The 22,372-nt window shown below is 34.5% G+C and overlaps 9 protein-coding genes across 10 annotated transcripts; 2 read left to right on the forward strand and 7 right to left on the reverse strand.

Annotated features, from left to right (window-relative positions):
- The first annotated feature begins 388 nt into the window (after nt 1-388).
- LOC123314279 (elongation of very long chain fatty acids protein AAEL008004-like) lies at nt 389-6,888 on the forward strand. Of its 2 annotated transcripts, none has more exons than XM_044899451.1 (6): nt 389-488; nt 4,179-4,249; nt 4,718-4,992; nt 5,539-5,701; nt 5,764-5,900; nt 6,028-6,888. In XM_044899451.1, exons 2-6 carry the CDS (start codon nt 4,189-4,191, stop codon nt 6,244-6,246), a joined length of 855 nt encoding a protein of 284 aa, XP_044755386.1. In that variant the 5' UTR covers nt 389-488; nt 4,179-4,188; the 3' UTR covers nt 6,247-6,888. The 2 variants fall into 2 exon arrangements, with proteins under 2 accessions (XP_044755386.1, XP_044755385.1); XM_044899450.1 differs by lacking the exon at nt 389-488 and adding an exon at nt 1,124-1,282.
- A 337-nt stretch (nt 6,889-7,225) lies between these two features.
- LOC123313615 (elongation of very long chain fatty acids protein) lies at nt 7,226-9,168 on the reverse strand. Its single transcript, XM_044898568.1, has 5 exons — nt 9,092-9,168; nt 8,822-9,012; nt 8,237-8,317; nt 7,658-7,957; nt 7,226-7,536 (listed from the first exon to the last, which is right to left on the reverse strand). The coding sequence occupies exons 1-5, from the start codon at nt 9,156-9,158 to the stop codon at nt 7,318-7,320; spliced, it is 858 nt and encodes a 285-aa protein (XP_044754503.1). The 5' UTR covers nt 9,159-9,168; the 3' UTR covers nt 7,226-7,317.
- Nucleotides 9,169-10,353: 1,185 nt separating this feature from the next.
- LOC123313373 lies at nt 10,354-12,048 on the reverse strand. The gene is made up of 6 exons (XM_044898234.1): nt 11,936-12,048; nt 11,859-11,875; nt 11,650-11,771; nt 11,325-11,587; nt 10,773-11,138; nt 10,354-10,663 (listed from the first exon to the last, which is right to left on the reverse strand). The coding sequence occupies exons 1-6, from the start codon at nt 11,946-11,948 to the stop codon at nt 10,389-10,391; spliced, it is 1,056 nt and encodes a 351-aa protein (XP_044754169.1). The 5' UTR covers nt 11,949-12,048; the 3' UTR covers nt 10,354-10,388.
- A 177-nt stretch (nt 12,049-12,225) lies between these two features.
- On the reverse strand, nt 12,226-13,030 carry LOC123313375. The gene is made up of 2 exons (XM_044898236.1): nt 12,807-13,030; nt 12,226-12,746 (listed from the first exon to the last, which is right to left on the reverse strand). The coding sequence occupies exons 1-2, from the start codon at nt 12,953-12,955 to the stop codon at nt 12,269-12,271; spliced, it is 627 nt and encodes a 208-aa protein (XP_044754171.1). The 5' UTR covers nt 12,956-13,030; the 3' UTR covers nt 12,226-12,268.
- Nucleotides 13,031-13,050: 20 nt separating this feature from the next.
- On the forward strand, nt 13,051-14,481 carry LOC123313374. The gene is made up of 3 exons (XM_044898235.1): nt 13,051-13,504; nt 14,020-14,090; nt 14,152-14,481. Exons 1-3 carry the CDS (start codon nt 13,156-13,158, stop codon nt 14,389-14,391), a joined length of 660 nt encoding a protein of 219 aa, XP_044754170.1. The 5' UTR covers nt 13,051-13,155; the 3' UTR covers nt 14,392-14,481.
- Nucleotides 14,482-14,627: 146 nt separating this feature from the next.
- On the reverse strand, nt 14,628-16,619 carry LOC123313739 (general odorant-binding protein 72-like). Its single transcript, XM_044898729.1, has 7 exons — nt 16,525-16,619; nt 15,572-15,647; nt 15,454-15,506; nt 15,218-15,253; nt 15,042-15,156; nt 14,890-14,960; nt 14,628-14,770 (listed from the first exon to the last, which is right to left on the reverse strand). The coding sequence occupies exons 1-7, from the start codon at nt 16,582-16,584 to the stop codon at nt 14,753-14,755; spliced, it is 429 nt and encodes a 142-aa protein (XP_044754664.1). The 5' UTR covers nt 16,585-16,619; the 3' UTR covers nt 14,628-14,752.
- Nucleotides 16,620-16,751: 132 nt separating this feature from the next.
- Nucleotides 16,752-18,203, reverse strand: LOC123313449 (protein SCO1 homolog, mitochondrial). The gene is made up of 5 exons (XM_044898333.1): nt 18,045-18,203; nt 17,806-17,986; nt 17,466-17,663; nt 17,082-17,290; nt 16,752-16,998 (listed from the first exon to the last, which is right to left on the reverse strand). Exons 1-5 carry the CDS (start codon nt 18,120-18,122, stop codon nt 16,849-16,851), a joined length of 816 nt encoding a protein of 271 aa, XP_044754268.1. The 5' UTR covers nt 18,123-18,203; the 3' UTR covers nt 16,752-16,848.
- Nucleotides 18,204-19,365: 1,162 nt separating this feature from the next.
- Nucleotides 19,366-20,635, reverse strand: LOC123313674. The gene is made up of 2 exons (XM_044898645.1): nt 19,640-20,635; nt 19,366-19,580 (listed from the first exon to the last, which is right to left on the reverse strand). Exons 1-2 carry the CDS (start codon nt 20,546-20,548, stop codon nt 19,479-19,481), a joined length of 1,011 nt encoding a protein of 336 aa, XP_044754580.1. The 5' UTR covers nt 20,549-20,635; the 3' UTR covers nt 19,366-19,478.
- Nucleotides 20,636-20,811: 176 nt separating this feature from the next.
- On the reverse strand, nt 20,812-21,936 carry LOC123313675 (pre-rRNA-processing protein TSR2 homolog). Its single transcript, XM_044898646.1, has 4 exons — nt 21,717-21,936; nt 21,468-21,603; nt 21,241-21,386; nt 20,812-20,989 (listed from the first exon to the last, which is right to left on the reverse strand). The coding sequence occupies exons 1-4, from the start codon at nt 21,816-21,818 to the stop codon at nt 20,903-20,905; spliced, it is 471 nt and encodes a 156-aa protein (XP_044754581.1). The 5' UTR covers nt 21,819-21,936; the 3' UTR covers nt 20,812-20,902.
- Between the last annotated feature and the right edge of the window lie 436 nt (nt 21,937-22,372).

Raw genomic sequence — 22,372 nt, forward strand, 5'->3', positions numbered from 1 at the left:
TGTGCCGAAATGGATGAAATTCTCAGATTTATTACTAAAAGAGTTGCTCTTTCAGAATATGTAGCACATTTAGATCTAAGATTTTTTTCCTGGGTAAAAAACTACTCGAACCTTGATGACCTTCCAAAAATTCCGAAGAAGATAAATTGTATTAATTTGGTACTATTTAGTCTACATTAGATGAAACAAGGAAACAACCAGTAGTATCAAATCATTAGGCCTGATATATGAATATTTTTCGAATGACGATCTCAGACTAGGACTAGATATTGGTACAATTTGACCATTCGTTAACATGAAAAATGAATTACCCATTACGTAGATTGATAATATTTTTTTCAAAAGACATGAAATATTCCCTATCAGAACTATTAAAGAGTGAAACAGTTACATGCCTTATCTCTTGCAATTACCACGGCCTCCTTGAAAATACGTTCAGTTTTTGTTAATGCTCATAGGGAAGAGATTCAACGTGGATTGTTCATAATGTGAGTTTAGTTTTTTTTAATAAGCCCTCGGTCTTAAACGAAGAATCAAATGGGAAAATTCGGTTCTCATAGTTTTTATTTTGTTCCTAAAGCTGACTTTGTCTCTTATACAATTATCGTTATTCATTTATTCCATGAAGTAATTTTCTGAATGAGGTTCTTTCAAATCGAAGGTCTCTTTGAAGAGCAATAATTTTCATTACTGTGGAAACGCATACTATTTTTCGACAATTTTTTAGCTATTCATTTACACCCTGTATACATCGAAATAAGATATACAGCTGAAAGCTCAAAGAAATCGAGACCAGTTACACTAACTGACCTAAGCAGTCTCATTGAGAAGCATCGACTGGTGGTATTTATAGGATACACGAATTATTGGAAGTTTTCTCAATAAGGACCTTTTCCCTGGTTTTCCTTTTGAAAAGAAACAGATATTAGTATAAACTTTCTACGCATTAATCACCTCAAGGATTAACGCATTAATTCAGACCACAACTAATTAATTGGGGATATTAACTTCCACCCAATGACCTTTTTTTTTTATATTGCCAAGTGGCACTTGAATTGCACCAAATGAGTATCTAATGCTTGGACCAAGTGAAAGGGAGGAAAGCACTAGGTGACGTCGTACTATGAAAACCATTACGATAAGCCCAACTCTATCAGTACGCAATTAGGAGTGAAGAAGTCACCGATGTATCGGACATCAAAGCGGTTCTATAGGGTATGCAGAACTGTTAAAAAGAGTGCAGAGTGAAGTGCTTGTGATTTTAACGTAGCTTCCAATCAAGGTAATTGCGAAAATTTGTTCTTCAAAGGCTATAAAAGAACACTGTTCTTATCGAACAGTTTCGACTTGTAAGTGAAGAATTTTAATGTTTTCGATTTTTTTTTTACAGTATTCGATACTGTAATACCTCTAAATTTTTGTACTACTTTAGAAAATGTCAGAATTTTTCATTATGTCGAGTGATACTCGACTTGAAATTTACACCGGCCTTAGTTGTTTCCTAAGAGGTGATTTCTTATCAAAAAATAGTGTGGGTCTTTCATATACAGGGTGAGTCTTTGACTCGTAGATTCTTCAGGTCAAAAGAAACACTTTTTTCCTATACCTACCAATTTTGCCAATTAGGCCCTGATAAAAAGATATAGTCATTTTAAGTTTTCATAATGAGCTGTGCCACCACTGGAAAAACAAAATAACCTTCTGAATAACTAGGTATATCTGTGACTCTACACTGTCATGTAGCTGTGGATCTTTTAAAAAGAGGTGAATTCTATCGAAGTACCCAATTTTTCGAATTTCGCAGGTATTTTTTATTTTTGGACATCAAATTACTCGAAAATGGCGCATTATACGAGAAAAAATATAAGGAATACTTTTATTTTACAAAACGTTCAAATTTGGATAGCATCCAACTAAGTTTCAAGATTTAGGTTCTTTGAATTTTTGGTATTTTTATGGTCATAATGAGAAAACTGGAAGACGTGGGTGATATCTTGTGTTCGAAAAAGATTCTTCAAATAAATGAAAAACTATATTCCGAAATTCATTCGATTAAACCGTTTGTGAGCTTTTCAACAACCTGTATCTTTTAAATCGAGCGGATTCTGAAAAACTGGTAAAGGAAATATGTGTTAAAATTTGCTGCACAATATACTTGTTTTCTCAGTCATATTACACCATTGAAAAATTTGTATTGAAGATCCACATTATTTTTAAGGAGTCACCCCCTTAAATTTTCATTTACACCCCGTAGACGGCTAGAAATTTAGCTTGTTCAAATTCGATACAAAATCTGATATCACTGAATATTTGAAAGCTCTAAGCAGTCTATTTCTTCTTGAAATTGATATATCCGAGATATTTATGAAGGATAGAAGCAACCAAATATGCTTCTGATCAACGTTAGAATTGCACGCTTGTGAAGCAGTCAGTAAAAAATAATATAAGTATTTTAAGGCCTTACTAACTACCGTTCAGGTAATTAATGAAGTCTTCTGGATTGTGAAGAAATTCCAATAGTTATGACAGTTATGGCAGGTAGAATTCTCAACAACTTTATGAACCTTCTTTGGATAACAGGATAGGCTTCATTTCAATTTTCTTAATTGAATTAATCCTATTTTTAGAATATCTTGGAACATTCCCGATTAAAAATCGTATAGATCATTTTGACAATTAAATATTTTAGTATGTTCTTATCGTTTCAGAAATTCCCTTATGAATTTATCCTTCCACGTTGTCATATTGAGCTTAAACAATTATAATGGCAAACAACTAAGCTTTTAATGGTTATTGCGGTTATTTGGAATAACTTGAAATTGTATTTTTATCTAATCTTGTTTTCCACCTGAACAATTACAGCTTTCTTGACGTATTTGTGTGCTCATGAAGTTATAATATTCATAATCGCAAATAATGTGATCAAAATCTGAAAATTGCGAATTGATGTATTTTTTCCAGTCTACTAGGTATTCGGCGTTAACTTAATTTCTACTTTGTATTAGCTATTAAATTTTTCCTGATATCGTTCTTTGATAACGCAATGCACTTATTGGCACGTGTCTCAATAATTGTTCTCACTCTTTCCTTTCAAAATAGGAAAAATTCGACGAAAATAATGGTCATTATGTAAAAAGTTGATAAAATTATTTAATATTTCCCAACTATTTAGGTTGGATTCGTTTTCGGTTGTTTAACACTGCAGTGTTTATGGTAGGTACTTTCTAAGATTGAGATCTGAGACACTTTGTACCTTAGTCGGTGAAAAAGTTGACCCAAATTATTGAGTACAGACGATCGGTGATATTCGCGGAAATGAGCGTCAACAAAAAATAGGACACTGTCTGATGAAGTAGCTAGTTCTGATAGATCATCAAATTACTCCGGAGTTCAACAACCCGTATATTTCTTGCTGAATTCGAGTTAGAACATGGATATAGGCAATCATTGCAATTGAAAAATAACAATCATACCACTGGTAGTTCCTTTTTTAAGGACCAAGTGGCTTATATTCCATTTGCAGTCTAAGTAATCATTAGAAATGTGTTTTTGATGAAGAGTGAGAGAATCACCAAGCAAATCATCCGAGAAAACCCAATTTTCTTTGAATTCAACAAAATAAATTGAGATCACAAAGGTTAAAAACAACGACGACAATTTTGTGTCGTCAAAAAACACTACCTCATTTTTAATTCCTTGATGATGATGAAATTCTGAGCCAAAAGCTTCATTTTCACCTTTGAAATCTCAAATGGTTTGCATCTCGATAATAATAAAATTTTCAGGTGAGTACTGAATAGAGAAAAAGCGTGAGATGGTTTATAAACTCTAATCACAAATTCTGATAAATCCCTTCTGTACTCAATTAATAACTACAACGCAGGAATTAGAAATTTTGTATATACCTAAGCGAAGAATTCCAGTGTAATTATTGTGAAATTATAATAAGTCACTTTGAATATATTTATTACAATTTCTTTTTCCAATCATCCAGTTTCTCGAATCATTAGAAAGCGAGCGAAGAGTTAAATGACAACTTCGCTAATAGCATACAATCAGCAAGAGGCTCATATATCAAGAAAAATAATGTCACTACTCGAACTTTACCGCATCAATGAGCTAAGAATACAGCCGCATTTCATTTCTTTCAGTTTTTAACTGGACTTTTTTTATTTCAGACCATCCAAGATGTCTGGCCTGATGCATTTGGTAGTATCAAATTATAATGAACTCCTGGAAGCCAAAAAAGGTGAAGAAATATTAATTGATAGTTGATACTGTAGTCAACCAAAACTTCAAAAAAGTTAAAATTTTTATCGAGCCTATTTCATCCTACATCAACAGTTTCAGCGTAGATAAGAATTGAAATAAACCTTCCAATTATGACCATTGAAAGTGTCTCTTATCAAATAATTCGTATTGAAAAATAGATATTCTAAAATAAAAAAATTTGATATATGAGTGAAATATAATTTTGAAACTAAAATTCTGTAATTGGTGATAAAAACAACAGCAACATCTGGTATTTCCGTAAAAAATATTCACGAATAAATTTCATAAATTTCATGTTAACATTGCCAGAACAAAATGGTACGTATGTCTGCATATATTGAGGAAGAAATAAACTTATTATTGAGATTAGTAAATTGCCTGTGGGTAACCAAAGCCATAAACATGTCAAAATCCAATTTCCGACACTAATTTTATGGTCTTTCAGATCCATTGGTGGACTCATGGCTGTTCATGCAATCTCCCATGCCAGTGCTCTCATTTCTCGTAATTTACCTATTTTTCGTATTGAAAATAGGACCTGATTTTATGAGGAACAGGAAACCTTTCGAATTGAAGGGATGGATGATAGCCTATAACGCGTACCAAGTAATTTTCAGCATATGGCTTTGTTGTCAAGCATTCTACGTAAAAAACGCTTTGCCTTATTTGCTGAACCACACCTGTAGCAATCCATCCCCTAATAAGGAATTTCAAGAAGCTGTAAGTATTATGGATTTTCGCTTGCTTCTTAAGGGAAGACAGGATATCTGTAATAAACCACCCTTCACAAAAAATCTCACTTGTTTCTACATCTATTTGGATCGATTTTCGTTTAGAAAGGAGCGTGCTTTGATCAATATTTCACCCATACTTTCACTCTCTTTGCGTTCAAAGATACCCCTTCATGTTTTGGATAGAGAATATAGGAATAGTGATACACTATTTATTTAAAGAATCAGGGTATGACTGCATGTTAATTACATTTTGATTGAAAACAAGAATTTACCTGAAAAATTATTGAATAATATGTCATTCAACTGATTTTATAAATGGCTTGAAGAAGATAGAATCCTCAACGACTTAAGAGTGAATTATTCCTTCTTGCTTCCAATTCAAGTATAAAACACCCATACAATCATTGTTAAATTGAAGAGGAGTTATGTGCCATTTGATCCAGATGGGGATGGCTCATTTAGTCCCCACTGAATAAGTAAAAAAACATTCTTGATTTAAAAAGTTTCATTTATGAATCGTATAATCTTCCAGCTTGCAAGGGGAGCGTGGTGGTACCACTTCTCCAAAATCACGGAGCTATTGGATACAGTCTTCTTTGTTTTGAGGAAGAAACAATCCCAAGTTACCTTCTTACACGTTTACCATCATTCAGTCACGATGGTTGGATCATGGGGCTACTTGAAATTCCTCCCAGGTAAATATTGAGGTTTTTTGATTACCCTCTTCATCACAAACCAAAAAATTCACTCTTTTCAGGAGAACAAGGGGTAGTAATCGGTTTCCTAAATTCCATGGTACACATCGTGATGTATGCCTATTACTTGATTGCTGCTTTAGGGCCTAGATTCCAGAAATATCTTTGGTGGAAGAAATACATGACCTGGATCCAGTTGGTGAGTTACTCTGAGAAAAACATCTCAGTTTAATTGAGATAGCAAGTCCCAGAAAGCCAACCATTTTTTCCTCAATTGCGACTTCACAAAATATTCAACAATTTGAACATTAATTTCCTTTTCACAGACTCAGTTCTGCATTATGCTGTCTTACCTGTTGTTCATCATCGTTATGGACTGCAAATTACCAAAAGCGTTGACCTTCTTCTTTGCGACCAACGTTGTGATCTTCCTCTACCTATTCAGCGATTTTTACATAAAGGCTTACAAACGGCCAAAGAAGGAGGCAAAGCAGATTGGAGAACTCAAGGAAAATTCCACGTCGGTACATAAGAAGAAATTGTAGATTTGATGTTCATTGACGAATTCCAAAGGAACTATTGAGAGTGAGAGTGATAAAAATCGTGAAAGACTATAAAACCAATTCGAATAAACATCTCAGGTTTATATTGAAACAATAAAACTTGTAGAGTGAAAAAACTGTCATTCACGAAAAAAATAAATGTGAGAACTTAAAGGACTAGGTGATAAAAATGACTAGTCATTGGGATTTTTCTCAGTTTTTTGAATAACCAATACAAGCGATTCTCATAATTATGTATAATTTTCAAAATAGAAATGAATCATATTACTATTCATTTACACCCTGTAGCAAGCAATTATTCGGATTTATTGTTTCCATATGTCATCCATATGTATTGTATGAAAGTGAAAATGTATATTTGAACGAATATTTTATGTCCCAAATATGAATTTGACTCATTATCGATCCTAATTTCGTGTTTGATATAAAATCTTGCTTGTATTGGTTTTTCTGAATCATTCAGTTGTATGTAATTTATTTATTTATGTCGGTGACATTTGAATAAGTATGTTAAACTACCGAAATCCTTTCATTTCGAAGCCTAAACACAAGGCGAAATGTTCGAAGTACCTCATTTAGAGAGGAAATTATTCGAATGTTGTAAAAATAAATTTTTCCTCGATATCAGCTGATTTCATGAAACCTGTAACCACTGCCTGTATCCTCATACTTACATCAGCATTTTATGGGTGATTTTAGCCATGTTGATACTCGATCAAAGTAATCAAAAGAGATGGGTATATCTAAATCAAAAATTGTATATTCTGATAATTTAGTAACGCGAATGAAAATTATGGTCACACCTTAATTGATTCATTTAAGATTGAGTGAATGGTTAGAGAGTTTGATGGGAACCAATGAAATCATCAGAAATAATTAACATCAGTTAATACTTGAGAAAATTGATAACCAAATAGAATCCAACTTTTCGAAATAAGTAGTTTGGGACAAAAAAATTGAGTAATAGACCACTTTTCTTTTTTTTATTAAATTAATCACACTGACGTACCTACCAGTAATTATATAAATGCAGTTCTCTTATAAAATATATCATTAATTTGTCTTAAAACCATTAACTTTAATGGATGATTCCGCATTACCATCAAGTGTCCGTTTTTTGGAGTTTTTGCGATAGGCTTTTGAGTAGAAATCGGAGAAAAGTGAATAGAACAATATACAGTTAGGAATTGTGAGGAATAGCATTGATCTTGGATAGCCACAATCGTAGAACAGGATTTGTAACGAATGAAAGAAGCATACTACAAATTGGGCCTGAAAAAGAAAAACATATACTCTAAACAAGCTACTTACAAGTTGTGATTCGATCAATTTCACTCAGGTACCTTCCCATAGGAACTATGAGATAAATCAAATATATAGTCTTTATACTCACCAACTGCAAGGTAGTTATGTACTTTTTCCACCACAAATACTTTTGATATCTAGGTCCACATGCTGATACCATGTAGTAGAAATACATGATAATGTGAACAAAAGAATTTACCACAGCATTAAAGGTAATTTGTCCTCCAGCTACATACTTGGTGATGGCCCATGTGACAACACCCATCATGGTGTGATGATATATGTGAAGAAATGTTATTTGGGCAGTTTTCTTTCTCAAAACGAAGAAAACCGTGTCCAAAAGTTCGGTCACCTTCGCTAGGTGATAAATATGAACGCCTCTGGCAACCTATAAGATGATATCGATTTTCAGGGTACCCTCCATAGTTTGAATACAAAATCATAGTGGCATTATTCCTGTCAGAAGTCATTAAGATCAGAAAAGTCATTATAATAAAAAAAGGTTTCATGATGAGGAAGCTGGACTAAGAACTAAAATTTTGTTTTCACGAAGAATGGTCGAATCTTTCTTCTTCGTGTAAAACACTTGTCCGCAATTGTCACCGAAAACCTGGTTGATGACGCTCAAGCATCTATAGTGAGATGACAATGACAACTTTTAACTTACCCTCAGTGCATCCGGTGTCCAGGAATAATCCACCGGTTGACACCTCAAACTGTAGTTCTTCAACCACGAATTATCCAAAGTCTGAAAATTATACTCTCAGTTTAACATCGGCAGTTTTGGAAAAAAAGGTAAAAAAAAATTTCCGGGTTTTTTCTCGAAAACTACTAGGCGTCTGATTCTATAAATCATATGAGTTTTGTATTTTCATTCTTGAATTCAGTTAATTAATGATTTCAACTTAATATAAAAAAACATCGAATAATTTCATCATTCTATGAAACCTGAACAGTATTTTAAAAATGAAGTGACTGTGCGATGAAATAAAAAAATATCATTGTTCTTCTTCAACTGAACTATTGTCTACACTCATTTCACAATCGATGCTTAGCAAAATGATTAATATTAATCACGAAAATCCAGGTTGCAGGTTCGTTGTATAATCCTCCAACATAAAAATAAGGTCATTCACCAGCTTCTTGAAGAAATATTGATTTATAGCAGTACCTACAGTAGGGCGCTAAGGTAATCTGGCATTTCTACCATGATTTCGCACAATACATAGGGAATTCTGGAGGGAATACTCACTTCTACCGTTATGTAAATACTGAGCAGCATTTGCAGGAAGTTATAAACTATAAGAACATATTTCAGGTTGAATGGTTCCTTATTTTTCATATATCTCGGTCCCAAAATAAAAATGAAATAGAGATAAGCCGCTGTTATTGTCAGTATACCAGAAGGGTTCTTCATCAAAAGCCAGTCTTTCACTCTAGGATCTACAATCAAAACTTCTGGTGTAGATATTTTCATGATGATGTATACCTTCATTTTAAACAATGACGTTCATATTCTCACCTGCCAATTCTTCGAATACATAGTGGTACAAACCAGAAGAATTTACACTTGACGCATTCATTTTCATGAGAGACCCTGAAAAAATTGAGAATTAATATATGATAATATAGTTCTCACAAATTCAAATCGAAAAGCATCCAGCGGATTTTGACCACTAACAAAATTCAGACCTTCAATTTCACGCAAAACTCTTAAAAATTATATTTTAAAGTTTTGCCGAACTGTTCTTAAGTTATATAGAAAAATACAGTATACCCTTTAATAACAAACAACTCCCTCAACCATTAAGTAAGTTACTTTAAGATAAAAATTCACGCTAAATTTCAGAAGAGGAACATAAAATTCTTCTAATAAAACCTTTTTGTTACTCAAGAGTCCAACAAACAGCACTCCACCAAATACATTGACAACACAAACAAAAAGGCTCGTCCAAATGACGATACTGTTGCACCTACTTGCACATTACGATTGCAGGTGTAATAACTGCAGTTTTTTGAATCGGATTAAACAATGAAAATGCGTGTACCTTTGTGTCAGAAATCGTGACGTGTGAAAAACGCAGTAAACTGAACAGTACTCACCACAAGAACAACAGTCTAAAAGATTTTAGATTTTTTTCTTCTTTTAGTATACCTTATAAACAAATTATTGGCTGTTAGTAGGTAAGTACAACTTTTTTGGGATGAATTTTGTTGTTTTCCTCTTCACAGTCAATTTCTGATTGAACTGAAAGACTAGAATGGCTAATGAATTATGAGTCAATTGAGATACATTAAAAAAATAAATAGCGTGAACATAATTAACTGATTACACTGCTTTGATAAGCTTATTTAACTTTTCCTCTGGGAAATTTTCTCATTGATGAATTTTCTATAGTTTGTATTAATTAAGAACCATAAAAAAGTGTATTACTTCATAATTAGTGTTTTTTCAACTTGTTTGGGAAAATATGAAAGAAGGAATATTAAAGGTCGAATCTACAAGCCTAGACTTGGTGTAGACATTGTTTGAGAAGATAATACGTAGATTGCCACACATAAGAACACCTTGCAAATTTAATATTTGTTTTAAATGGTAGCGTGATATATATTCCAAAAGAATAGCTCTTCTAGTAATAAATCTTTTTCGGAATTTTTGAAAGTCAACTTTCAACACGCGTAACTCTCAGAAAATCATCGTAGAGCCTAATGTGACAAATATTCCAAAAGAGCCACTCTTATAGTTCATTCCACTAAAAGCACATAAAATAAATGATATCCTGCTGTGAGTTGAAGATTTAATATTGAGCAACATTACATTAAGCTGATTTTCCAATATCTGAAGTATCATTTATATCAGACGATTCGTTTACATTCTCCAAGTCAGAGGTGTTATTGATATCCGAAGACTCATCTTGTCTGAGAAGCGACATCAACAGGCTGTTGGTTCTGTCTGAAATTTCCGAATTTGGATTTATCACGCTGAGCAGGTTATCCAGCGATCTTATTCTTTCTATTTCTCTTGACACATTCCTCAGATGCCTGCTCCTTGTATCGTTCAAATAGTCGATTGCAGCTTCTCTAGACTTTGATGCTGAAAATTTCATTTTCACTGAGACTTATTTCAGGATATATAATTATTAAATATGCAAATAAATGAAGTACCTAAATGTAAACCACCAAACTCGAAACCTTCAACTTACTCAACAATTCTACGGAATCTGTTCCAGAGATCTCCTTCAATTCTTCCACTTCCCTCCTGAAGATATCATCAACATTAACCAGTTGGCCGCCTGACAATCCGGACTCAGTTATATTCTGCGCAATATGTATCATTTCGCTGTAGTTCAGTGAGAAGGGAATCTCCGTAGCCACTGGTGCTTCCTCCTCTTCCCTCTGAGACTTCTCCATGTTCTTGAGAGGTTCCAGCTTGTTACTGAGATCGGCGTACAGTTCGATCAGGTAGTCTTCCATTGCGTCTATGCATAGCTGCACATCTTTCGGTCGTTCGTGTTTGCGATTGTTCAGAGAATTCAGAAAGCTCAGCGCCCAATGAATCTGGGCGATACCTGTGGACAGAGTCGAGTCGATTCCAAGTCGATTGAGGATCGATCGTGGGTCGTCTACCGATAACAATATTTTTCGGGCAATCTTGGGATAAAAAGTTAGGAGATAAACAGTTTTCAGTATTGTTAGATCCAATTGGAACTGTAAAAAGTGAGGAAAGCATCACTTATAAGGATAAAGTTCTTCACCTAAGGTTTTCTTGGCGTTGGGACAAAACATACACCATATGACGGCGATGGCATGGTCCAGCTGCAGGTAGAAGGGAGGACTTCGAACTCTGAGATGCGTCAACATCTTCGGCCATCTGTCTGGAATCCTAAAGGTGTAAAGAATAGGGTTGAAGGGCTGGGCCTCGTCCGGTATCACTGGCAAGGCGGTTGCGAAGTTTTGGACGTTCTTTTTTGTGTATGGTGTGGCGGGCAGACTTGGGTAAACGTGGATCTTCGATATACTGGAATTTTAGATTGCTAGAACTGCGAGTTCTTCCGAGAATATTAAAAATGGACCATTCACCTTTCGTCCATAAAGCGGATATTTTTCTTCGGTGTAGAGGCATAATTGGGGTTGAACGTAGCATTACCACCAGGAGTTGAGGCAACACCAGGTTGAAAAGGATTATCTGGAGTTGCGTCCAACTGGAACATAAAAATATTAAGCTTACATACCGTCTTTCAGGTGTACCTAAACTAGTAGTTAGCTCAGGTGAATGGCTTTCTCCTTACATCAACAGGTCCTCCTTCTGAAAATAAAGAAAAATAGATTGTTTGGCCATTCAGCAAAGCTTAAGAAATTTCCCTACCTGATTCCGCCATTTCGTAAGGAAGAATGAATTTTTGCACTAAAATTTATAAAATGTTTGAGGTGAAACTGTCACTGCTGACATGATAACCAATGATAACAGCAAAATTATCAAAAACGTTGGTGCTTCATTAATCTATGGATGCTACTAGGAAGGATAGCAGATGAATTCTGCTTGTTGTGTCAATCATCCTTAGGTTTTACCGGCCAGATTTATGCACGCCATCAAGGCCTTTAAAAGTTAGTTAGAAAGTTCAATTTATCTCAAGCAGCGTGAAAAGAATGTCTGAATCAACTTTCAAAACAAGATTTTTATTTTTCGTCAATGTACAGTCTATTGCTCCTCTGCAGGAGGTGCACCTTCTTCTTCCTCGGATTTATGAGTTACTTTAGTAGTTGTCCTCTCTGTCTTATTCAAATCGAGCTCGGCGTCATCTATGACTCGTCCAAATTCGTCAACACATACTGGCTTGTCAGCGAACTGGTCCAAATCATTGTTGTATAGATGTTTCAAGTGGTTCAGTATCCCCCTCACATTGGGAGGAACATTCCCGAATTCATCCTGTATACATTTCAAGTACTGTATAGTCCAGTTGAGTTGTTCCTTGGTCAGCTCACTCGAAGCGTCAGCTGCAAGGAACATAATCGTACTTATGGTAACTGCAAGCATATCCAAGCAGTCACTCAGAGGATCTGGGGCTGCTACAGACTCCTCCTGACCCTCGGAGTCTTCCATCGACCAGTTGCTTTCCTCCAGGGCTGCAGTGAGACGGTATTCTCTCGATGTGGTTTTGTAAAGGTCCACCGCAACACTGAAACAATCATCGAAAGCAGTTTTCCAAATTGCCCCATACCTTCAACGAACAACTCACTCGAATTCATCGAAAAGAGGATGGTCCCCACCGTCGTTGTCCAGACTAACTATAAGACCTCCAGGTCTTGGTTTCGTGGTGAATATCTCGGGGTTAGTCTTGTTCAAAATGGATGGTGTGGCCATTACCCTCACGATTTTGTCCTTCATTTTGTAGTCACTTAAGATTTCGGCCTTTGAGTCTTAAAAGATAGGAATATGTTTGACGTTTCTTCTCTGGATGTTTGCTATCTTGATTCGAAGTCCGCGCTCAGTTATGACATCTTTGTTTTGACACATCCACATTTTTCGGCCTGTCATCCATAATCATTTATTGCGAAGACCAACAAAATCCTCAGTGGGCATACGCAATGCCAAATCCGATGAAGAAGTATTTCCGTAGACCGGCAGTGAGGAGATGTAGGAAAGTTGCTTCGAAGAAGATGCCCGAAAGGAATTATTACGAGGGGTCGTACAGAGATAGAGGTGGTCTTTCGGAATGGTTGGGCAAACAGCACGACCCTGGGTTACAACCGAAACCGTATATGGGGGGAAGTCACTCGCAGCAGATGCAGATGGTTAGGTCCAAAGGGAAGCCACACGGAGGGTATTTCCCTTGCGGTTCGAGGCCTGCAGTTGATTCCTCTGCTTTCGAACCGGCCACTAGCATGTCTAACGTGAGCGAATGTTTGACCGACGACTCGAGATACAGTGCTAAAGGTGAGAAGAGTGGACTCAATTTTCAATTTTCCTTCTTCTTGATGTAACACGTCATCAGATATTGAAATTACCCATTCGACTGGTTGTAACGTTCCATTTTCCATCCATAAACAACCATTTCAATGATTGCTGCCTTTCTGGAGCAGTTTTAGAAGCTCTGGTACGTTTTGTGTTTACAGTGCTTCAGGGTTTTGAGTTCCATACATTTGTTATTGCATTCCTTCGCCAGAGAGTTGGAAACTCTCTGTAATCTTGGATAGAGTATCCGATAGTTTAATTTTGCCTTATTTGGCCTAAACACCAGGTACCCAAATGACTTGTAACCCTTTTCCAATGAAGAAAGATTTGATCTGAATACGTACACTAGGATTGAGTCACTTTTATCAGCTCTCAGTGATTTGATAGAAGCTTGACTTTCCTTGAGTTGTTTATTGACTTTCAACCCAGTTTCTTTCGAAGATACAGCCAATTCTCGCCTCTACTAAACAAATTCTTGATTCTACTTATAACTGCAGGTGGACCATGCTACCCTCCACCACAGCCCCCTTGCAAACCAGCCCCAGAACGTCTACCAGCTGGAGGAACGGTAAGGAATCAATGATCAGAGAAAAAAACTCGCTGGGACTGGCTTTGATTTTTTTTCTCAGGGTGGTAGCGAAACATCTGCACACAGGGAGTTGATGTTTATGATCGACCAGCTGGAGCAGGCTGAGCTGGAGAAAATACAGAGGGATCTGAGGCAGTTCCAGACAAGCAGAAGGCGGCTGATGTTCAACTTGTCCAGTCTGAGCGCTACATCTTCCCCTCCTGCTAGATTGATGCAGCCTGTCGCTACAGCAACAGCAGGATCAGCTCCTGGTTGTATCCCTATCATGCCCGCTCCTTGAACCGTGAAAACATCGGATCGAAAAATGGCATTTGTGAAATATTTCAGTACAGGTGATCCCGAGAGAAAATAAACAATGATAAAAATTGGAGGGAATGACTATTTTGTTTTCTCTAACACTATTTTGGTGTTTTTTACCCTTAATTTTTTATTTCAATTTGATATATCTGAGTATGCTGAGTTGGCAATATATTGTCGGTTTCACGACACTTGGATAGGTAAGTACAAACGATTAACTTCTGAATTAACAAAATTTTATTTCATCAAATATGTGACAAAAGTCTTATTTCAACTAATTAGTTATACATATTCCATTGTTTCCAAAAATTTGGGGTGAAATTCGGGTAGATAAACGTATGTTTTCAAGGTAAGAAGTATGCCTGAAAAACCAAAGATTATTTAACACATATTCAATATGCTTATTTGAATAATCACAAAAAATATTCATTAACCAAAATTATCGAGTTGAACGAATAAATTTGCGTGAACAAAACCTTACCGCTGGATTATCCAAATAAATGCATTGTGCGATTTCATGAGCTGCTACACATTTATCACTAGTAGTTTTAGCTGAAAAACAGGGGGAAAAATCACTAATAGAAAGTACATTTTTTTCGTGTGTGATTATTCTGATATAAGAGGTATACCTACCAGCATCTTTACAGGAATTTAGGGCATGTATGGCTGTTACTTTTATGGATTCAGGAGCCTGATTTTCTATAGTACTCATCCCAACATCGTAATCCAACGTATTATCTTTCTTCATCTGAAAAAATTCTTTCATTGTACTCAGGAGCTAAATGTGACAGAAAATTGAGTATTCTTACCAACTTATACATACTCAGAACACAATTCATGTAACACTGAAAAAAAGTAGAAATCAAATCAGTATATTTACACATCATTCAATCGAAAAAATTTGCCAAGAATGCTATGGAACATCAAACTTCAGAAAGTCTTAGCCTACAACCTACAACGACAAATTTTTTGAACGTTCGTAGCCTTGCTGCGATGATATTACTATTATTTTCAATGAACCTCCAAAAAGCAAAGATTTCCTCACCATTCCGTTTCTATCTTGATTCCAATCTCCCTTATGCATGGCCTCAATTTGTTCTGAAATAAAAGGAAATATTTGATAGTTCAATATTTGTCCGATGTTAAAAACTCCCAAAATTTACCGTTTGTAGCTTTGTTCTTTGGTTGACAAACATTTCTCAATAATTTGAGTGCGGCTTTTAACTGAGCATCAGTCATCTGTAAAAATTAAAATAATTGAATTTTGCAAGCAGCCCCTGCAGAGTTTATAAGCGATTGTTATACGACACTTGCATTACGAAAAAAATAACAAATCCGAATAAAATTATGACGAAAGCCATTTCGAAGAATGTGAATTCAGAATCAGTAAAAAACTCTATATCTGTTTGTTTGTGTTTATGACACGCAAGTCGGAATTTTGAAGCTAATTGAGCCCAATTTAGGCAGCATTATTCCCATTAACGGTGTCCATTGATTTTGATGGAAATCGAAAATACAAATTTTTTTAAAAATTTTTGTGAGCATGCCAAAGTTCGCAATTTTGAATCTATCAATGTGAAATTTTACACGATGGCGCTCATCTGAAGCGTGAAGGAAAATATTGATTTTGGTCAGAATCGATCCAGCCGTTTTCGAGTTTTTTCAAGTTTACCGGATTTTTAGCTCATTCCTTTTTAGAAATTTTTGCAGTTCAGGTATTCAGGATTTTTCGAACGAATATCATTTCAGGGTACGAGGAAATTTTCTTTCAGCAAAAAAAGCAGTAATTTGGGTTCTTCCCATAGACCTAATAAAATTCAAATTCAAAAGAAAAAGGTAGATTTCTTTTATTCAGATTATTTCACGGTGCGCCACCTAATATCAATTTTTGTAACTAGATTTAGTACATGCATGGAATCGAAAGACTGAGAAAGTTTTCGGTGTTTTAAATAAAAATTTCAATAATCCCGTGAAGCACATTTCTTTTGATCGAATCACATAACATTCAATTTTTTTTGTGTGCAGAATGAAAGAACTCTCCAATTTCAAATGGAGAAATGAGCAACACCTACGGGTATTCACAATTTTAATATGTTAGAACTCATTTAGCACTCACCGCTGCCTCATTATTGATAAAAATATAAGAGCACAGTAAAAACACAACCAAATGTTTCATTTTCGTCAACTTATAGTTAAAACTTCAATTCGTCTACTTATATATCTACGATATTTCATTCACCAACAAGCATATCCACTCAAGCATGAAATTGAATGGTGACACTCTAATTAAATAAAAAATCAGCATACCATTTACTTAATACCAAAGGAAATGAAAACACAATGCATATAATTATCATTTATTTTAGGACTATACTTTCAACGATAAACATAGGATATTTTGAAAACGTTGTTTTAAATCACAAATCATGCTAATATACAATTATATCCATCCAGTTTTCTTCAGCTGTTTGTATTTTGTCATATTGTACTTTATCGAGATCGAGATATCATCTGCAGTTCTATTTTGTCCATAGTAATCTACAAATTGACCATCTGGGTTGACTAAATACATGATGATTGTGTGATCAACCTGAAATCAAATCATGAAGATATCAAAAGAATTCTATAAAAAGTAGAAAATAAGTTACATCAGATGGTGCAATAAAAACTTACTATATAATCACTGTCATTATCTTTAGGACCTGCACTGAAATATACTCTGTAGGCCTTACAAGCCTGAGCTATTTGTTCTTCTGTTCCTGTAAGACCCAACAATCTAGGACTGAATTCCGCACAGTATTTCTTTATAACCTCTGCTGTATCTCTGTAGGGATCCACAGTAATGAATAATGGCTGGATTTGGGGAAATTCTGGAGATTTATCTGAAAGCAGAACTTTCATTTCTATGGAGAATGTGTATAATTTATTTGTAGTAAAACTCTGAAGGCAGGAAACAGTGAATTATGCTATTTCCCACAAATCCGATCAGCAGTTTTGGTAATCATAGTTTTAAATACTTTCCATACAAAACTAGTATAAAAGATTTTTCAAACTAACCCATGTCTTCAACCACTGCAGACATCTTTTCCAATTCATCTGGACATATATCTGGACAATGACTGAATCCAAAATAAATCAGCAACCATTTTCCCAAAAAATCATCACTAGTCCTAGTTTTACCATCAACATCTACCAATTCAAATTTTCCACCTATTGATACTTTTCCTAGCATTCGCTGTCTCTCTTTGGCAAGAACTGGAAAAGTAAATCCAAGATATACGATTTACTTCTTTACTATGAGGCATATACTTCGATGTTACAAATTATCTAGATAAGCACTGAGATCATTAATTTGAATCTATTAAAAGATTGTTTCTCTTCTCTGATCGGTACTCACCAGTGTCTTTTTCATTCTTCAAATAAAGCATAAATGCATACAACCCACCACCTAACGCAGCAGTAATTCCGAGATTTTTCCAAGATACCGGACCGATACCTTCATTAAATTTGCTTTTAGGTGGTTTTGGTGGTCTTGTTGAGCAATTCCTGAGGGCTGAACAAGGTTTGGTTTTTGCATTCTGAAACCCCATCAAAAGATTGTTTTCTACCTTAGTCACCACATGATTGAATACATACTTGCAAACTAGAATTCAATCCGAAAATTGACCTAATCTCTTTGCTAATATTGGAAATGTTTGAAAATATTTTGGACATTTTTAAATTAATAATGTATTGCAGAAAATTGGAGGTTATTGTTTATCTATCATGCATAGAGTTGATAAATTAAAAATTAGGTCTATGTAGTAGGTCAGATAGATCGATTAGATTAGAGTAGAAATTTTGTATGCTTATCATTCCCTTCTCAAAGTCTTGGCGCGTATTTTGAAATTTCACATCTTATTTCCGAAAATTTTCAGGATCTCTAGGTTGATTCCGATCTTTCAGCTAACGAGCGTGAATATTGAACCTAATATATTTGTAAATAACACGTAAAGACAGTTACAATAGCTTAAAAAAATTATCTCAAACGAAAACGATATAAACTAAAGCGATGACCTAATTCGGAATCTGCGCAAGAGGCTCATTTTTTGCATATGCGTTTCCAGAAACGACTAAAACATTTGAAAATTTTCTACCCTTTCGAAAGTAATCAAACAGGTGTCTCTAAAGTGTGTTGTAAAGTGTTTTCCCATTTTAAAGAACATTCAGGAAAAATATTTCTTATAAGTAAGTATGTGAGGCAAGTAGAAATCGTGAACTGAATCGAAATATCCATAAGATTTCAATGATCGGGAAAGAAACATTCGATTCTAAAAAGAACGACTCCTCAACGAATTTTCACAAGAGGAAATCATGGCGGAAGAGATGAACGAAAGCCATCTTTGATGCTATTTACTAACGTTTGATTTTACCGGTATTAAAGCATAATCTGATCGAAAAATTCATTAATTCAACTGATTTTTTTTCAGGGAAGCATTTTTAGAAGTAAGATGACCTCGAGGTCGAAGAAAAGAAATGATTGATGGGTCTTAGATGAACAGTCTTTTCCCGTTTGGGACTGGGCTGCTAAGGGATCTCCCGGAAATCATTTCCAACTGTAGCCATCGTTGGACAAAGAGCAAAAAATCAAGATTAAAGTGGTTAATCTGAGTGAGTCCAATTAATTTTTCCGTGAGGTATCGTGGGGAATTTTAATATTGAATATATTCGTGTTAAGGACTAGAAACGATAATTAGTTCCTGCCTCTTTCATTATAAAAGGAAAGTATTATAGTTCCATACTACTATTCTATCAACCGATCGAAAAGAATCCTAGAATATGTATTTAATTTTTGTTCGGAAAATTCATCTTTCTTAGTAAACATTTGGTCGATTTGGTTCATCGAAGTCATTACAACTTGATGTAAGAATAAAAAATTATTGAGAAATCCCAAAAAGAAATGAAAAAACATGAATATAATGGAAACTTATTATTCTGAAATAATAAAAAATTTTCATGAATTGAAAATGATACAATGTAATGGTCCTTCATTGAGTACATAAAAAATTTTGTTGTTGCGTAATTTAAAACCTAGCTATCATCCTGCACTTTTAAATCCCATATTCCTCGCAAAGTGTTGTAAAACTCAATTATATTGCTCCTATTGACTTTTGAAGAGTTCCTTGCAAATTCCTGAAACAAAGAACTTTATTGTAGTAAAAATGATGTAAAAGAATTATGGGTATACTCACTCTAATTGCTAATATCTCTAATTCATTGTTATTTAAATTCTCCTTGGCAAAAATTTTCTCAAACTCCCAAAGACTTTCTGCATCCCCTTCGATTTTAATGAAACGATCCTTTTTCACTAACTTAACTGTACAAGGCTGACTACTTCCTCTCAAGATTAACCATTCCACTCTATTCCCATTTTCAAATAATGCCTTAATCAGGTTTTGTGGAAATAATTTACCCACAACATCTGAGAAACTAAAATTATCATTAACAATCATTGTGCGTTTAAGGTTATAGTTTTCGAAGTAACTTCTTTTATGAACGCAATACTGTTTACTAATTTGTACTAAACTTTCTGTATATGTAGTTTCATGCTCAGAACTTCTGTTTTTGCTCTTTTCGTGTACATTCTCGACAGGTCTTATAAAATATAAGATATTTAGTAACATTTTTGGAATTCTGTACACAACATTTTTTCCACTAATGTTTCCAAAAAATGCGATATCTAATTCAGAGTTGATTGGAAATTCAGTAGAAGGAATTACTACTACATTATTGACATCCACTTCAACTGTTCTACACAATCGTTTTTTATCATACTGAACACTTATGACTATTTTGAATTCATTTTCCTTAAATAATGACTGCAGAACTTTCGGTAAAATTAAAACGACTATGAGGAATGCACAGTTGTGGGATTTTTTGGGACAACTAAAACCTGCTATTTTTTCAACTTCTTTTGGATCTTTGGAAATTGCTACAGCCACATAATATGTATCATTTCTTTCCTTAAAAGTACCTGCAAGTTTTACAAAAACTAAATTTCTTTTCACATTTTCCTGTCTTGAAATGGTTTCCTCTAGTTTCTTATGTTCTAAGTCTAATTTGTCAATAAATTTCTCTACTTCTTCGTCAATTTCCTCCATCCTCAGAAAAAAATAAGGGCTGTAGCAGGTAGATATTTGTTTTTAATTCTTGTTACAAAATTACTGAACCTAACCTAACTCAAATGACAGAGAATGAACAGGACCGGACTGAAGTTTCTTTATGATAATGACCATTTCAGTTTTCAGTTACCATCTACAATTTAAAAGATCCAAAAGCCGATAAGACTAGTAGTTTGTTTTTCATACAAAATTATGTTGTATCGAGAATTCCAGGGAATAGTAAAAAAAAAGGGGATCATAACTCAATTTTGAAAAACTATATTTTCACGTATTCCAACAATTTTTATATAAAATTCTATTTACAACTTATATGAATAAAGGAAAGTGATGACTTTATTTCCTTCTTTTGACAACAGTCCATTCTGAATCTTCTTCCATGGGGGTATCCTGGGTTTCATTGTCAGAAGAAGAGTCTGAGTCCTATTAGAACATAAGAAATGTTGAAATAATCTCCAAAATTCAAACGAGAAAGCTTTCAAATTTCAATAAAGATTTTTATGTGGGGACGAATAAGTTCATTCATTTAGCCTTCAAGTAAGAGACAAAGGGGAAGGAAATTTAGAAATAGAATAAATACATCAAAATTTTGTTTGTGCTACTGATAGAGCAGTTACAGCTGATTTAAATGCCAAGAAAGGATAAATTAAGTACATGGCTCCAAAGGAACTTACCTCACGTTGACCTCTTGGTTGTGGTATTTGTGGCATCGTAAGCCATTGCTCGTGAGCTTCTGGTAATTGATTAAGTTCTATTTCACACTGGGTTAAATTATTTTCTCTCAATAGCTGAAGAAATTTATGGATTATCATAGAAATTTCTAAAAATATACATAAAATGAATATGTAGAGATATATTTCGAAGTGAGTGAATTCAATATGTATTTGAAGAAAAACCAAACCTTTTGTTGAGTCGTCCTCGCAAATTGTGTCGAATTCTTCATCCATTATGGCATCTAAAGCATCTTGTATATCTTCTGCTTCGAGAACGTTTTGAGAGCAATACTCAACCATGTATGATTTGATTTCATTTGCAACCTAAATTTTGAAATAATAGGGATAGAATGTACAATTGCAAGAATATTGGCGAATATTATTATTGTTCAAATTTAAAATAATATGAATCGTGAAGAATATTTAGTAAAACATACCTGCAAACTGTTTGAGCTACCCTGGGAATATTCCACAGCTAATTTCAAGGCAGTCCAATTATTGAAAATCCTGTCGAATATTCTTCCAAGTATTTCCTCCATTTTTAATTCAATTGCTTCTATAGTCACTTCTTTTCAAATATTGCATTGAGGTAATATTTGAATTTTTTTCAAACCTGAAAACTGAGAAGAGAAGGGACATGTTTTTTTTAGGTTATGAAATTTTCGTAGGGTACACAGAGCAGGAGTTAACTTTTTTTTCCTTTGCAGTGTTATCAGTTATTTTAAAAACATGGTTCAGTAAATTATTATTAATTTGAATAATATCATGTGGAAAAAATATTTTTCTTCGAAGTGACGTGCAGAAGAAAATCCTTCTTTAAGTAACTATGAAATTTAACTCTTTGATCTGAAATTTTTCGAGTAGCCAAAAACCGTTCAAGGGATTAGAGATTAGTTAACGCCCAGCATAAACCAGCCCTTGTCATGCCCAGATAATCTCTATCTCCAACCTGTGGTTCCTAAGAACTATCAGAGATAAGTCTCTGAGAGAGTTTGTCTCTGGAACTATGGAGGGTAGATTATCCTCCATACTATGGAGGGTAGAGACATACCCTCCATACTAAGAACTAAGAGAAATCAACCAATCTAATGAA

This window comes from Coccinella septempunctata, chromosome 5 (assembly GCF_907165205.1).
Source record: "Coccinella septempunctata chromosome 5, icCocSept1.1, whole genome shotgun sequence".
Lineage (NCBI taxonomy): Eukaryota > Metazoa > Arthropoda > Insecta > Coleoptera > Coccinellidae > Coccinella > Coccinella septempunctata.

Bases quoted from the DNA above. Each gene is read 5' to 3' on its own strand.
- LOC123314279 (XM_044899451.1), top strand. From the start codon at position 4,189: ATGTCTGGCCTGATGCATTTGGTAGTATCAAATTATAATGAACTCCTG. The intron at 4,250-4,717 runs GTGAAGAAATAT...ATGGTCTTTCAG, and splicing joins ACTCCTGGAAGCCAAAAAAG to ATCCATTGGTGGACTCATGG. The intron at 5,702-5,763 runs GTAAATATTGAG...CACTCTTTTCAG, and splicing joins CTACTTGAAATTCCTCCCAG to GAGAACAAGGGGTAGTAATC.
- LOC123313739 (XM_044898729.1), bottom strand. From the start codon at position 16,584: ATGAAACATTTGGTTGTGTTTTTACTGTGCTCTTATATTTTTATCAAT. The intron at 15,507-15,571 runs GTAAATTTTGGG...CTTTTATTTCAG, and splicing joins AAAGAACAAAGCTACAAACG to AACAAATTGAGGCCATGCAT. The intron at 15,254-15,453 runs GTGAGGAAATCT...ACTTTTTTTCAG, and splicing joins ATCAAGATAGAAACGGAATG to TGTTACATGAATTGTGTTCT.
- LOC123313674 (XM_044898645.1), bottom strand. From the start codon at position 20,548: ATGGAGGAAATTGACGAAGAAGTAGAGAAATTTATTGACAAATTAGAC. The intron at 19,581-19,639 runs GTGAGTATACCC...TCTTTGTTTCAG, and splicing joins TAGAGATATTAGCAATTAGA to GAATTTGCAAGGAACTCTTC.
- LOC123313375 (XM_044898236.1), bottom strand. From the start codon at position 12,955: ATGAAGGACAAAATCGTGAGGGTAATGGCCACACCATCCATTTTGAAC. The intron at 12,747-12,806 runs GTGAGTTGTTCG...TGATTGTTTCAG, and splicing joins CCTCTTTTCGATGAATTCGA to TGTTGCGGTGGACCTTTACA.
- LOC123313615 (XM_044898568.1), bottom strand. From the start codon at position 9,158: ATGAAAATGAATGCGTCAAGTGTAAATTCTTCTGGTTTGTACCACTAT. The intron at 9,013-9,091 runs GTGAGAATATGA...TTTTGATTGTAG, and splicing joins TGTATTCGAAGAATTGGCAG to ATCCTAGAGTGAAAGACTGG. The intron at 7,958-8,236 runs GTAAGTTAAAAG...ATCATCTTATAG, and splicing joins GGACACCGGATGCACTGAGG to GTTGCCAGAGGCGTTCATAT.
- LOC123313373 (XM_044898234.1), bottom strand. The intron at 11,588-11,649 runs GTGAATGGTCCA...CTAAAATTCCAG, and splicing joins ATCCGCTTTATGGACGAAAG to TATATCGAAGATCCACGTTT. The intron at 10,664-10,772 runs GTAAGTTGAAGG...TGAAATTTTCAG, and splicing joins AGATTCCGTAGAATTGTTGA to CATCAAAGTCTAGAGAAGCT.
- LOC123313374 (XM_044898235.1), top strand. From the start codon at position 13,156: ATGCCAAATCCGATGAAGAAGTATTTCCGTAGACCGGCAGTGAGGAGA. The intron at 13,505-14,019 runs GTGAGAAGAGTG...TTATAACTGCAG, and splicing joins CTCGAGATACAGTGCTAAAG to GTGGACCATGCTACCCTCCA. The intron at 14,091-14,151 runs GTAAGGAATCAA...TTTTTTTCTCAG, and splicing joins GTCTACCAGCTGGAGGAACG to GGTGGTAGCGAAACATCTGC.
- LOC123313449 (XM_044898333.1), bottom strand. From the start codon at position 18,122: ATGTCCAAAATATTTTCAAACATTTCCAATATTAGCAAAGAGATTAGG. The intron at 17,987-18,044 runs GTATGTATTCAA...ATGGGGTTTCAG, and splicing joins GATTGAATTCTAGTTTGCAA to AATGCAAAAACCAAACCTTG. The intron at 16,999-17,081 runs GTAAGTTTTTAT...ATTTGATTTCAG, and splicing joins ATAATGACAGTGATTATATA to GTTGATCACACAATCATCAT.
- LOC123313675 (XM_044898646.1), bottom strand. From the start codon at position 21,818: ATGGAGGAAATACTTGGAAGAATATTCGACAGGATTTTCAATAATTGG. The intron at 21,604-21,716 runs GTATGTTTTACT...TTCAAAATTTAG, and splicing joins GTAGCTCAAACAGTTTGCAG to GTTGCAAATGAAATCAAATC. The intron at 20,990-21,240 runs GTAAGTTCCTTT...ATGTTCTAATAG, and splicing joins AACCAAGAGGTCAACGTGAG to GACTCAGACTCTTCTTCTGA.